Source organism: Palaemon carinicauda, chromosome 24 (genome assembly GCF_036898095.1).
Source record: "Palaemon carinicauda isolate YSFRI2023 chromosome 24, ASM3689809v2, whole genome shotgun sequence".
In the NCBI taxonomy this organism is placed as follows: Eukaryota; Metazoa; Arthropoda; class Malacostraca; order Decapoda; family Palaemonidae; genus Palaemon; species Palaemon carinicauda.
In genome coordinates this window covers 3,599,122-3,614,134 of record NC_090748.1, presented here as the reverse complement: position 1 = coordinate 3,614,134, position 15,013 = coordinate 3,599,122, and the positions used below count along the sequence as shown (strand labels likewise).

The following is a 15,013-nucleotide window of genomic DNA, read 5'->3' as shown; positions in this document are numbered from 1 at the left end:
CAAAATCACCTTATGCTCCCAAAGCCCACCATAAAATATAGTGCTTGTAGTTTATTATTCATTTAGCTGTTAATTATATAAGGGAAAAAATTTTCAAAGATTTAGAAATTAAACCATACAAATATGTAAAATCACATCCCAATTCTGAAAAATAAACCTGAATACTGGAGGCCTTTTTATACTGACAGGCTTACAGGCTTAAATACATCCGTTATAATACCAGAAGCTGAGTACCCATTTAATTATCGATTCATTATTATAAGGGCTGAGATTGAAAATTCTTTTCCTAAAAGTACGCCTTAAAATATTTTAACAATCTGGCTAGTTCTAGTTATTGATACATTCTAGAATGACCCTTAAAAATACACAAACTACAGTCTATGATACAAAATAATGGTAGATTTTAGACCTATAAAGGACTGTCTACAGGGTTGCAAAAAAACAGAGGTTCCAGAATGTGATCTAAAGTCCCCCAGTGATTAAATGTAAAAGGGATGTTTTAGATGGACCACCTCTGAAATTGGTTGCCTGAGCAGACTGTTTGGTGTGACAACCTTCTTCTCGGGCAGATCATTTCCCTTGTGTCACAGAGAGCCTGAACTTGTTTCATATCTGCTACAATATGTTAAATTAGGGAAGGTGTAAAGACCTAGTTTTTTACTGTACCTAACGGGATATTAACTTTCTATGCTAAGGGATTCAGAACAAGATAAAACACCTTCATCATCGCTTTGTTGCCGAGTGCACAGAGTTTCAAGGCGTTCATCCATTCCATTAGTGACAGACGTGGGACCACATTGTTTAACTTTGCTGATCAGACAAGAAAAAGTGTTTTCAATGTGGTAAGGTCATGGCGTGGTGAATTTTCAAACATGAAACATAAGGGTGACCCCACCATTTCCAAATTTCTGGGCATACTGACGACTGTAGAGCCCATCCGCTTGCAGGAACTAGACTCTTTCTGTCAAGCTAAATTTTTTATTTACGCTAAGCATATTAATTTGATCACGTAACATAATTCCCATAGGTGTAACTTGGACCTATGCACTCTTCATATGATTTTTTATAGAGAGAATTTCTCCCCAACACAAGAGACAGAGCAAATGCAGAATAAAGTCTCCCAAAAACAATTCCTATATACCACAGCCCATTGGATTACTAACCAACCTAGAGCAACAGACTGGTTTGAGTTCTGACAACTACACAACTGAGAACTACAAAGTTACCAAAATAGGAGAATAACTGGGCTTCAGAGACTGTCCCACCATTGAATCAAATACCTGTTTTCTACATATATCACAAAACACACATAGGCTGATGCACCCTGCCCAAATTAACGACACCTCCTCTAACCAGAACAGCAAGGATGATCTTGTACTCTGCCATCTAAAACGTCTACAGCATGGGCCACGTCTACGTCATCTACCGAAAGTCCCTTCATCTGTGTCAGATGGGGGAGTCACTTTCGGGAAGGGGGGAAAACATTCCTCGCCCCTTAACTTCATCCAGTACTCTAGAAGTTTTATTCCAGCTGTTACCAAGTTGTGGAATGATCTTCCTAATCGGGTAGTTGAATCAGTAGAACTTCAAAAGTTCAAAGTTGGAGCAAATGCTTTTTTGTTGACCAGGCGGACATGAGTCTTTTTAGAGTTTATTTATGACATACAGTATTTGTTTTTGATGTTGTTAATAGTTTATATATGACATGTCTGTTTTGACGTTGTTACTTTTTTAGAATGATTTATTGTTAATTTGTTCTCTTCATTTATTTATTTCCTTATTTCCTTTCCTCACTAGGCTATTTTTCCCTGTTGGAGACCCTGGGCTTATAGCATCTTGCTTTTCCAACTAGGGTTGTAGCTTGGATAGTAATAATAATAATAATTCCGTAGAACACGTGGTTTCAGCATCATGAACATTAGGCCAGAAGCTAGTGTGTGGACGGTCATGACGATTAATAAGTTTACTACAGTGGAACCTCTACACACGAACGTATCTACATCCGAATTTTCCAACATCCGAAGTAAAATTCGAGCAAATTTTTGACTCTACACCCGAATTTTATTTCGACACACGAAGTAAACATTACGCCATTGAGCGTCGAGTGCTCAGTTCTCTATTCTTGTGTGTATCGTGTGGTTGTCCTCTGTTTGGTCTGTTATTAACAGTGCTTATTTTCTTCCTTTTCTCACATTTCCTTTTTGATTTTACCTATAATCATGGTGCCTAAGAAGCTAAGTTTCAGTACAGGAAGAAGGCAATTCTTTCATTAGAATTGAAGCAAGAAATTATAGAAAAACATGAGAGCAGTGTGCATGTGAGTTATACTGTATGGCTAAACAATATGGCCGGAATAGGCCTATGATCTCGAGGATCATCAAGCTGAAGGCAGCCATTAAAGCAAATAACCATCGAAGTGGATCACCATTATTACAAGACATCTTAGCAATACCCTGGAAGAGATGGAATGCCTTTTGTTGATAGGGATAAAGGACAAAGAGATTGTTGGCAACGATCATTTGTGAGAAGGGCCAGCGTGATGAACAGAAAGAAAGAAAAAAGTGAAGCAAAGAAAACCATGATAGCATTAACAAGCAATTTTAAATAAGACTTCTCTCTTTTTCTGTTTCTCTCTAAACATAGCATTAACATGTTCTTTAAATAAAATCTCTCTCTCTCTCTCTCTCTCTCTCTCTCTCTCTCTCTCTCTCGTCTTCACTGTTATAGTGTTAGATACGTCTATTATTTTTTTTTCCGAGAGAGAGAGAGAGAGAGAGAGAGAGAGAGAGAGAGAGAGATTAAACAAAAATGTGTTTACAGTACATATGATTTCTAACAGCGTTAACGAGTTGAAAAACAATTAAATGTAATTAAGAAAGTAATAACAGCTAATCTGAATTCCTTTATTAATTAAAACAAATATTGATACAAACACACTCGTGTGCGTATGCACAAACACACACACACAGGTGCAAAAATTGCTACGCAGTAAGAGAGACGGTCGGGGAGGAGGTAGAGATGGTGACTGCGATGACATACCGTAACTCGTCACTGAAAGTGATGAAAATAAAAAATCAAAAGAAAAAAAATTTAAAAAATATGAAATATAAAAATAAAAAAAAAAAATAAATAAACTAAGTTAGATTAAAATTTCCGTAGTGTAAGTTACGGTATGTTATCGCAGTCACCATCTCTACCTCCTCGCCGATCGTGTCTCCTCATGCGTGTGTGTGTGTTTGCGCATACGCACACGAGTGTGTTTGTATCAATATTTGTTTTAGTTAATAGAGGAATTCAGATTCGCTGATATTGTTTTTTTAGTTACATTTAGCTGTCTTTCAACTCGTTAACACTGTTAAAAATCATATGTACACAACACATTTTTGTTTAATCTCTCATTTTTGTTTAATCTCTCTCTCTCTCAGAAAAAAATAATAGACGTCTCTAACACTAACAGTGAAGAAGAACAGAGAGACAGAGAGAGAGAGAGAGAGAGAGAGAGAGAGAGAGAGAGAGATGTATTTATTTAAAGAACATTTTAACACCATGTCTACCTTCTCGCCGATCGTCCGTCTCCTCCTGGCGTAGCAAATCCTACACCTGCGTTGGCCTGTCTCTAAGGTAAAGTGGCAATAAAACACATTTTTTATTTATTATTTCTTTATAATTATCTTTTTTACATGCTTCTTTCATATTATGCAGTTATGTTATTGTTATGTGTTATTATGTGTAGCCATTTATTAAGGATTTATTATGGGTTTTTAGGCTGAGGAACAAATTAAATGAATTACCATGTATTCTTATGGGAAAATTCGTTTCTACATCCGAACATTTTCTACATCCGAAGTTGGTTGTGGAACGAATTAAATTTGTATGTAGAGGTACCACTGTATTACCATATGACAAAAGTGTGATATTAGCCTAAGTCAAGGCTATAATCTACCACACATTCAGGGGTGTGTTGATCATAAACTAGCCTGATCTTCAACATTATAAACTTGCAGAGGAATACTCCTATTTATAAGATCCAACTCAGGGAGCATAGCAGCCGTAGCCAGAGAATCCGCTACAAGAACTGGTTCAAGTTTATATTGTAATATTGTACATTATCAAACCTGAGTGATAAAATGTAATAACAAAAATTACGATGGCCGTCGTCACCCGTGAATGGAGCCTCAGTGGGTTCCTGACACAGAGGACCAGGATGGGGGGATAACGTTCCCCGCAGAACTCATCTTTCGTTTCTTACCGTTGTTGACAGAAGACGAAGAAGGAGAACGATCTCTCTTAGATCGTTTCTTGCGGCAAGAACGATATCTCTCCCACTGGGAGGACGACCACTCCCTCAGCACTCACATGGTGATTCCACAGAGCATTGTTTACCTCAGCAAGAAGAACAAACCGGATGTGGATCTATATCTACCCGGGTCATAAATGTACAACTGGGGCATCCATCATGGCCAGGCCAGGAACGCATCGAATTCGACAAAATACTCGTAAAGCACACACTCATAATCCCCCAGATAATGAAAGAAGGCGAATGACAGTGAATATCAAAGACACTAGAGACTAACACTAAGCATTATAAGAGTATGGTGAGGGCAATGTGGATGTCTGATCGCAGTGAGAGCAAGTTAGGTACATCTTACTCACTTCATGACCAGGATTGTTGGGAGGAAGCGCTGTAAACAAGCGTTGTGTGTCGTGCACAGCAGTTGCCTAGCAACGAAGCATGATGCAATTACACCAATTTTCTTTTGATTGCCGGGTCGTAGAGAAAACCAGATAACCATAAATGACTCAGAAGTTTGAATCAGCGTAGGAATAAATAATGCAATTTTAGCCAAGGTAAAAGATGGGTTTGTGGTAAAACCAAAATTACAACATAATCATTTACATCTTGTGTCTTGCCTCCCAACCCTCCTATTTCTTTTAATCTACAGTAGATTATATAAAAGCTACTAGACTGCAAATCTTTATTGAAATCAGAAATGAAGTGTTTAAGATTAATAGAATTTAATGTATGTGATAGGTTTGAATTGAAATTGTTTTTCTATGAAAAAAAATTTCCAAATTTTCAAGAGGGTCTTGGAGTGCAGCAAACTCACTTGATATCTAACTCCATCAAAAAGAAAAAGCTGAAATAAAAACATTCACAATACTGACAAGTAAAAGTCATGAGGCTTAGCTTTCTGAGTGAAGGTTTTTTTCTATAAATAAACCTGTTCTGTGTCAAACAAGACCATACTGTACTTCTTTCATTCAGCATGTTGAAGTAGCTTACCTCACAAATAATTCATATTCAAGACAAAAATTATGCATAAAACCAACTTCTTCAAATTAAGTTCTTCAATATATATCACAGTTGGGTTAAAATAAATCAAAATCCAAAAGCTGTTCATACAATTGTAGAATACAGTACTCTAATATGGAAAACATAAAAACAGTAAAACTACTGCACTGTAAGGGCACATGTACACATGCACAACATTAAGAATAGCAGCCCAGTAAATACACATAGAAGAAGCAACATTACCTTTACTTCAAATATAAACCATTCTACAAATGGCACATACCTTGGAGGGATTTCTTTGGAGTTCTACAATAATATTCTCACGAACACGACGCTGTTTGTCTAAATATATCTGCAGCATTTTGCCTTTGTTTACTTCCATCTGACTTTGGACTTGCGTCTGATAAAGGAACGAGAATTTTAAAAATTAATCTTATTTGATTACTACATTATCATTATACAGAGCAAGGTAATATAAATAACTTTGATTATCTCTTCTTTGACATAAAATTGTTACCAAAGAAAACTAACTATTCCTTTAGGAAAGACATCATACAGTATACACAAAAATCTACATTCCTTTCTATGTCTACTTAAATTTTAATCTGCTAAAAATACTGCACTTTCTACCTAAACTGATATTGTGCAGGGTACTCACATCAACAGGTAATGGCGCAGTGATGCGCTCTGTGGTCTTGGAAGACGTGGGGGTTGGAAGCTGTCTGTGAGTCTCGTGAGCTGAAATGAGGTTTCCTTCACCCTCGGGACAACTTCTCAGTGTTAACTTCACATTTTGAGTAGCTGGAAAAAATAAAAATCATATTGAGAATGAATCTAGCAATAAAAGATATCAGTTTATCTAAATTCAAACTACTATATTGTACAAAAGATAAATGTTGTCAGCAATAACACTGAAAATTTTTTTTTTAACATTAGGCAGTTTCTCCCAATGGGATGACTTCACAGCAAAAACTACAATTGTCAAAAATGCATACAAGCTTTGACTGTAAAATCATGGATGAACCCTCTGTGCAAAACAATTTCATAACATTAGCCTCTTTATACACCTACGCAGAAGGCTTAATACACACTGTGCCAGTCAACTCTGACTCCCAAACAATCTTATCCTTCTTGGATATTTAAGATCTTTCCATCTAATTCAGTATGTCTTTCTTGCTATATACCCAGTACTTTTTAGGCCTCTCTCTCCTACTATACCATACTTCCGATTTAACTATTTCCCTTCAAGACCTAACCATTCTGAAACTCTAATCCATTCCTTTATCTATGATATCTTATCTACCAACCTTTTTAGGTACCTCCACACTCTTCTACCTTACAATTCTTCTTACACAACATAACATGAACAGTTTCCCTCAACAGCCGTCACCTTTTATTCAAAAGCCTATACCACAACCTTTAATCATGCTCCTGCTTGAGGACTTTCCTCTCCCTTAGCTTCCGAAGTTTTGGAATTCCGAACCGCCTCATTTGATCTGTTCTTCATCTCTAGCACCAGCTAACCACGACATTAGGATTGAACAGTGGACTCGGACAAGTCATATTTCTCATTCAGTGTAGCTGGGATCAAAGTTTGTCTCATAACCACAACCAGGATAACTACTGGAGGTAGCTCTGCTACCTGGAACTCATCACCAAGCTGAGAATTTTCTCAGTCTCCGTGACTAAACTTCCTTCTAAGTTTGTGGCATCTTCAACCTACCATGTCCTTTCCATCTTCACAATTTTAACTTCCCCTGCTGCACATAATATCACCATCACAACTTTTGAAAAGATAATTTCCAAGAGTTCCTTCAATCTCATTGACTCTAGGAATTCCTACCTACTAAAAGTCAAATTTTTTTTTTTTTTTGCACTGAAATTCTCTAGCCCCAAGCCTGTTTCACATTCTTTAGGTTCAACGATTCACATAGTACATCCCAAAAAAGAGACATTACTGGACTAAACCTTTACTCCTGCTACAGTCCATCTTTTCTATAAACTACATCAATTAACAATTTTACCCCCAATGGACGTACTGGTAAGTTTCACAAAACTCATCCCTTTACCCCCATGGACGTACTGGTACGTCCTTGCAAAAAACTGCTATTTACATATTTTTTGCATATTTTTTATAACTTTTTGAGAAACTTCAGGCATTTTCCAAAAGAATGAGACCAACCTGACCTCTCTATGACGAAAATTAAGGCTGTTAGAGCAATTTAAAAAATATATATTGCAAAATGTGCTTGAGAAAAAAAAACGCCTAGCGGTTAAGGGCTGGAAAGTTCAAAATAGCTTGGGGTTAAGAGGGTTAACAACTTCATACTCTTTAAGCCATCTATAAAAACATATCTTCTTAACAAACAAACTGCCTAGTTCTATGTTTTTCGGACAGTCGCTCTTTGCCTTCCTCACTATGCACACACTACTCTTTCACCTCTGCTTCTTTCAGTGCCAAAACATACAGCTTTCTCTCCTAGACATTAAAAACCCAGACTGCATAACTAATCATATACTACAACTACTGTAATGCCCCATATACACTAATTCAAAGCAGTTGTCACAGAATATTAATGGATATTACACTAAAAACCAGTCGCAATAAAGTACAGGCACTTGACAGTTACCTCTTCCTTCCATCCATATTTTACATATAAATGTAGAGCATAACTTAACATAAATTGGACTTTGCTATTTTCCATGAAGAGTAATCAGAGTCGTCTCTAAAAACCACTAGTGCTGTGAATATCCACAAAAATTGGCTGGTCACTGTCATCCAAAAACAGAGAAAATAAAAACTTTCAAAACGCGACAGAAGTTCAACGCCGTCAATGTCATTTATGCAAATTAGCCCATGACAAAAAAAAACCTTAATTCTCAAGGCTTATAAGTGATTAAAACATTTCCCAAACACAGTAGAGTAAAATGGTGAAACGAATAAAACAAGAATATACCTTGTTTTTTTTAGTTCAATTGCAAACCTCTATTATATCTATCATCATCCTGATAGTCCTTTCTCCTTTTTTAATATATTTTATATATAATTGGATTTTAACATTCGAAGTTCTACATCCTTGTCAGTAGTAACCTCAACACAATCTTTGGCTATATAAAAAATGCTTTGAAAATTCCAGGGTTTCTCTTATGTTCTGGAATCTCTTAATAAAAAGCTAGATTCATTTTAGTAAGTGTATCCCACAACTTTCAAAGAGGTTATGGTATAAATACACAAACTAATAAAATTTACAATATCAAAATGAAATAATGCACTCTTCAAATTTACCATATTCAGCATATTAACAAAAAAATACTTCAAATGTCAAATGAATTATTACTGTTGCAGCTACTACTACTATCAAACTAAGTAATAGTACATGGCTCCTATGGACAATAGCAATAGAAAAAAAAAGTTACTTTTGACATCAAATCATGCTTCTTTGATAGTATTGTAAGTGAAATGGGGGATGACGTGCAGTTATCACAACCTAATGAAATATACTATAAAAATCAAGTATTGTACAAAGCCAATAAAATACAAGACAAGAAATAAAAACACCTTCATTTTCCTAAAAAAATCCTTATCCTCTTTTCTTATTTTTTTAATGCTACAAACCTTGAGTTATCGAGATTCTATTATACTAGCGGAACCCGTGTAAATTACACGAAATGATATTTTCAACACTAATTATCTTGTTCCTAACCTATACATGTTTGAATAAAATGTCCCGAGATTAATTTTAAAATCTAGGTTACGGAAATTGATAGAACTCGATTTTTTGTCTATTTAAAAAGAGTCGGGTGCTAAAGACAAAATTGGGAAAACTATATAAGATGTGCTTTGGTTAAGTAATCAAAGTCTAATGTGAATTTGTAAGAGTATACCATGAAATTATTTCCATTTTCTTTAAAGTGTGAATTTGTAAGAGTATACCATGAAATTATTTCCGTTTTCTTTAAAGCATTGCACACACAATAAATAACACACAAGCTATCATATTAATATATAGACTACATCTACAAACAAAAACTGCATACTATATGGAAATCTATTCAACTATGCCCTGTATGGCATTCTTTGGAGTGCTCCTACAGCCATCACCATCATTGTTTTCCCCTCTTACTTTTAACTTGATTCTCTGCATTCTCTTCCTAATTACGGGTTAAATTTTTGCCCATAGAAAACAATTCCTTCACATATGCTCTTCCAAATATAAAAACATTAAACCCAGGTTTTGATACACAACTTCATGGTACAACAAAGCACCAAGAAATAAAACATTCTATAATTTCATTCCAACCCAAAATTAGTAGTAGATTATCAAAATCACTAAAACGGGGGGAGAGATTATTATTATTATTATTATTATTTTTATTTTTATTTTTATGATTACTATTATTATTATTTTTAGCTAAGCTACAACTCTAATTGGAAAAGCAATAACGTATTTTCTGATATGCTAAACATATATTTTCGACAAAATCATATTTCATTTCATTGCTTCTTTTCTGAATTATCAGAAATTGTATCAAAATAGTACACTTAAAATGAGAAGTTGAAAAAGAGTATAGACAAAAATTTAAGAGTAAAACTAGGGGAAATGTTTCCTTCTGTTTGAGAGCCCTCTTGCCCATCACAAGGCTACAATAAGGAAACATTATTATTATTAATATTAGCTAAGCTACAACACTCGTTGGAAAAGCAGGACGCTATAAGCCCAAGGAGTCCAACAGGGAAAATAGCCCAGAAAAGAGAGGAAACAAGGAAATAAATAAACTACATGAGAAGTAATAAATAATTAATATAAAAAAAACATTTAAGAGCAGTAACAACATTAAAATAGATCAGTCACATATAAAGAATGAAGAGAGACTTATGTCAGCCTATTCAACATAAAAACATTTGTTGCAAGTTTGAATTTTTGAAGTTCGGCAGATTCAACTGCACGTTTAGAAGTTCATTCCACAAACTGGTCTAGCTGGAATAAAACTTCTTGAATACCATGTAGTATTGAGCCTTATGCTGGAGAAGGCAGGACTTAGAATTAACTGCATACCTAGTATCACATGCAGGATGGTACTATTTGATAAGATCTGAATACAAAGGATGTTCAGTTATGAAAAATCTTATACAACATGTATAAAGAACTAATTGAACTATGATGCTAGAGATTAATATTTAGATCAGGAATAAGATATTTAAGACTGCAAGGTCTTGTCCAACAAAGTAAGATGAGATTGAGCAGCTGAAGACCAGACAGGACAACAATACTCAAAAAAGGTAGAATGAAAGATTTAAAATACTTCAGAATAGATTGATCACCGAAAATCTTATATGACTTCTTCAATAAGTCAATTTTTCTGCAACTGAAGAACATATTATTATTATCATTACTTGCTAAGCCACAAACCCAAATGGAAAAGCAGGACGCTGTAAGCCTAAGGGCTCCAACAAGGAAAACAGCTCAGTGAGGAAAGGAAACAAAGAAAAATAAAATATTTTAAGAAGAGCAACGAGATTAAAACAAATATCTCCTATATAAACTATAAAAACTTTAACAAAATAAGAGGAAGAGAAATAAGATAGAATAGTGTGCCCGAGTGTACCCTCAAGCAAGAGAACGCAAACCCACGATCGTGGAAGACCATGGTACAGAGGCTATGGCACTATCCAAGATAAGAGAACAATCCATGGTTTGATTTTGGAGTGTCCTTCTCCTAGAAGAGCTGCTTACCATAGCTAAAGAGTCTCACCTACCCTTACAAAGAGAAAAGTGGCCACTGAACAATTACAGTGCAGTAAAAATTGTTTGCTAATATGCGGTCAAGTGTATGAGGACAGAAGAGGATGTGTAAGGAATAGGCCAGACTACTCAGTGTATGTGTTAGGCAAAGGGAAAATGAACCATAACCAGAGAGAAGGATCCAATGTACTACTGTCTGGCCAATCAAAAGACCCCATAACTCTCTAGCAGTAGTATCTCAATGGGTGGCTGGTGCCCTGGCCAACCTACTACCCTAAGGAGTTTCTTGATTGTAAATTTGCTGTTGAGAATCACACCTAAAATTTTAAAAGTCGTACAGAGATAAAGAAATATTTTCAATGCTGAGAGATCTGGATATTGAGGAGCCACTGTCCTCGACCTACTTAAAATCCTACAGGGAGTTTTGTTAGGGTTCAACTTCATGCTCCATAATTTGCTCCATGCAATAATTTTGGCTAGATCTCTATTAAGGTATTCAGCAACCCTAGATCTACATTCAGGAGATGGAATTGATGCAAAGAGAGTAGCATCATCTGCATATGCAACAAGCTTGTTTTCTAGGCCAAACCACATGTCGTGTATATAGTATGAAAAGTAATGGGGCAAGAACACTACACCAAGAAACACCAGATATCACATTCACATTCCTATACTCACTATAATGCCTATCAAAAAAAACTCTTTACATTCTATTTTTAAAAAATTCAATAATGATGCTAAGAGAAGACCCACCTACTTCCAACTGTTTGAGTTTAAAAACACAGGCCTCATGATTAACATGGTCAAAAGCGGCATTAAAATCAAGGCCAATCATACGAACTTCCAGCCTACAATCAAGAGATTTCTTTACAGCATTGGCGATTTCAAGATGGGTATCACCTGCTCCAAGGAGTTTATGAAAGCCAAATTGCAAATGAGGGAACATATGATTACCTTCAGCATACCTATTTAGACGTTTTGCCAAAACATGTCAAAAAAATTCATATAATATTAGCAGTTATGGGACTTAAGTGGAAATCAGATAACCTGCAACTACCACAAACACAATTAATACAGTAACATGCTGAAGCCGAGTGACTTTATCAAGACATTCTTTCTTTTAGAGGAATTTGTAGCCGAAAATTCCATGTATTTCTTAAACCTTTTACTTAGAAATATGTATATCATACAGAATTTAGTGAAACCTTACTGAAGGCCAATGAACTTACTGTATAAAGAAAAAATTATTTCCCCATAAAAATACATTAGGCTAATGTACTGAAATTTTACAAAATTTACTGGGAATCTGTTAACGAGATGAATTTAAATTCTGTGAATGCAGTCGAACCAAATTTCTGCCAATGAAATTATAAAAATTCCAAATCATCTATTGAAAAAATAATATTGAAAGTCTTGCTTATTTTTTTTTATTGCAAAAACCTGTAGTGACTATAGTCCATTTTTTTTTATTGCAAAAACCTGTAGTGACTATAGTCCATTTCTTTTAGCGATGCATATTTGCACCGACTCGCAGCAGTGCCCTTTTAGCTCGGAAAAGTTTCCGGATCGCTGATTGGTTGGACGAGATAATTCGAACCAATCAGCAATCCGGAAACTTTTCCGAGCTAAAAGGGCACCGCCGTGAGTCTGTGCAAATATGCATCGCTAAAAGAAATGGACTATAGTATCAACTGGCATTGAACAGAGAAAAAAATAAGATATAGCTTAAATTAAACCTTTTGAAATAGAAGGGAGTTTACCTAACATACTTTCAAGATATTAAAAAATAGTGGTTAAAAGTATTCGTTGGTGCTTCTAACATTCAAACATCAATTACCAAAGACAGCTAACACCAACTATAAAAAAAAAAAAAAAAGACTTTCCAATCACCATCTTTGTGGTGCTCTTGACATCTAAATATCAATTATCAAAGACAGCTAACACCATCATTAAAAAAAAAAAAATTTTCCTATCACCATCTTTGTGGTGCTCCTGACATCCAAATATCAAATATCAAAGACAGCTAACACCAACATTAAAAAAAAAAAAAAATATTTTCCTATCACCATCTTTGTGGTCCACATGCATGCCATTTCTATCTACTAAAATCAGGCCAGGTCAAATTTGCTACGCAAGTTCTACTGGCTCTGTAAGTGAAGGACAATTTTGTTTTCAAAATTAAGTAAACCTAATGAAAAGCACCAGTAACCCTATCCCCTATACAATATGACCAAGTGGTCTGGTTATCCTTTATCAAAGTAATACCCTATGCTGGGTGACATGAGGGATGGTTGTGACCACCTGCACTATTAATAGTCACACAAGTAGTGGCAATAAAAGCAGCATGTAAAAGCAGCAGCCACCTAAATGAGACTTGCTAACTGAACTTTCAGTCATGAATTACCTAACATTCATAAGGTCCTGAATTCTCTTCTAAGACGAGAAAGGAACTGATGCTACCGTTTATTTCCAAATAAAAAAAAAATGACAAGTGACTGAAGACAGGATTTCCTGAAATTTATCATCGCCCCTATATTTAGCAACAGATCAAGGAGTATTCTTTGGTCTCAAATAAGACCTTCCCAAGAGGGGATGAATATTAGGCAATTGTCCAAAAAACACTTCAAAATTAATTCAAAGTAAAAGCAAGTGAATTGATAATACGTTTCTCCTATCCCAAATAAGTGGAATCTTGTCTGCTAACAACTCGGTACCTAATTTGCCACTTGGGTGAATAGAATCCTTCTAAATTTTTAGGAATGCAACCACCTGTTCCCGCTTGTCCCGTCCAAGACTAACATGAACCCTCAAGCCTGCCAGCTAAGGGTTACCTAAAACACCACGAAGGTTGGATAGTTAATGGTCTCGGTTTTCTGCCTCTCAAGAGAGATATCATTATCATCCATTTGTTTATTTAATATAAAAAGGATTGGGTTATCTTGGCCCACTAAATCTCCCAAAACTAATTCCTCTTTTACCAGATCAAGTGGTAATTCACTAATATTAACATAAACGCTCTAAACAGGCGAGATTCTATATACATCTATGCAAATTCTAATGTCCATATTATGTATAACATTATTTAGTTTTACATGAATCATACAGTCTCAATAATGACTTCTTATCTACTCCCTGAGACAAGAAACTACAACTCAAATCACATTCATCAGCAGCCATTGCCTGGCTCTATCTGGCCATAGCTTGGATGGAGAGGGGCTTGGGCGCTGAACATAAGTATATGTGGTCAGTCTCTAAGGTGTTGCCCTGGTAGCTAGGGCAATGTCACTGTACCTTGCCTCTACCATTCATGAGTAGCCTTTAAACCTTAAACCTTTAAACTGCTCTAATCTAGATTACAAGTACTCAGTCTCAGTGAGAATCCCATGCTTCTTTGCTTCTTGATGAAATTTCTTTCATGATAAATGAGACTAACTACCTTAAAAGAATATGGCACTCTAGTAATATCTGAACCGTTTTACTCGCTAGTTCACATACTGTACTTCCAAATGCAAACATAGCACACAATATCCATAACTTTTGTGTAAGAGACTAGAAACAATGAGGAAAAAACTTCAATCATTTAACATAAAAAAAAAAAAAAAAGACTCCTGATAAAACAGTATGAGGACTATGTTACCTACTGGAAATAATGACAGGAGATATCTAACAAAAAGAATATCCTTATTAAGTAGTGTTACAAGACTTTTGAGTGACTTATTAAGGGATTTTGACGAAGGAAAAATCTTATTTCTGGGCGAGGAACCTGTGTCGCCCAGTGAAATGCTCCTTAAAGCACCATTTCAAAGGTATAAATACAGCTAAATATACCAGAGAAAAAAGTTGCATGGAATGCCAGGAATATACCCAGCTTTCTCACCCCTAAAGGGGGTCGGTATTAAAACTGGGGCGAGTGATACCACTACCAGAGGTCCCTTTCCAATTAGACTTCTCTCTCCTCAAAATCCCCCGTTACTAC

At 35.6% G+C, this 15,013-nt stretch overlaps 1 protein-coding gene across 7 annotated transcripts in view; it reads right to left on the bottom strand.

The window, feature by feature from the left end:
* The window catches only part of LOC137618047 (uncharacterized), a 590,306-nt gene that overhangs the window by 534,071 nt on the left and 41,222 nt on the right, over window positions 1-15,013 (bottom strand). For all 7 annotated transcript variants that reach the window (XM_068347975.1, XM_068347979.1, XM_068347981.1 and 4 more), the window contains 2 exons: window positions 5,952-6,094; window positions 5,577-5,693 (listed from right to left, as the gene is read on the bottom strand). In XM_068347975.1, coding sequence (XP_068204076.1) covers window positions 5,577-5,693; window positions 5,952-6,094 — 260 coding nt within the window. The remainder of the gene's footprint in view (window positions 1-5,576; window positions 5,694-5,951; window positions 6,095-15,013) is intronic.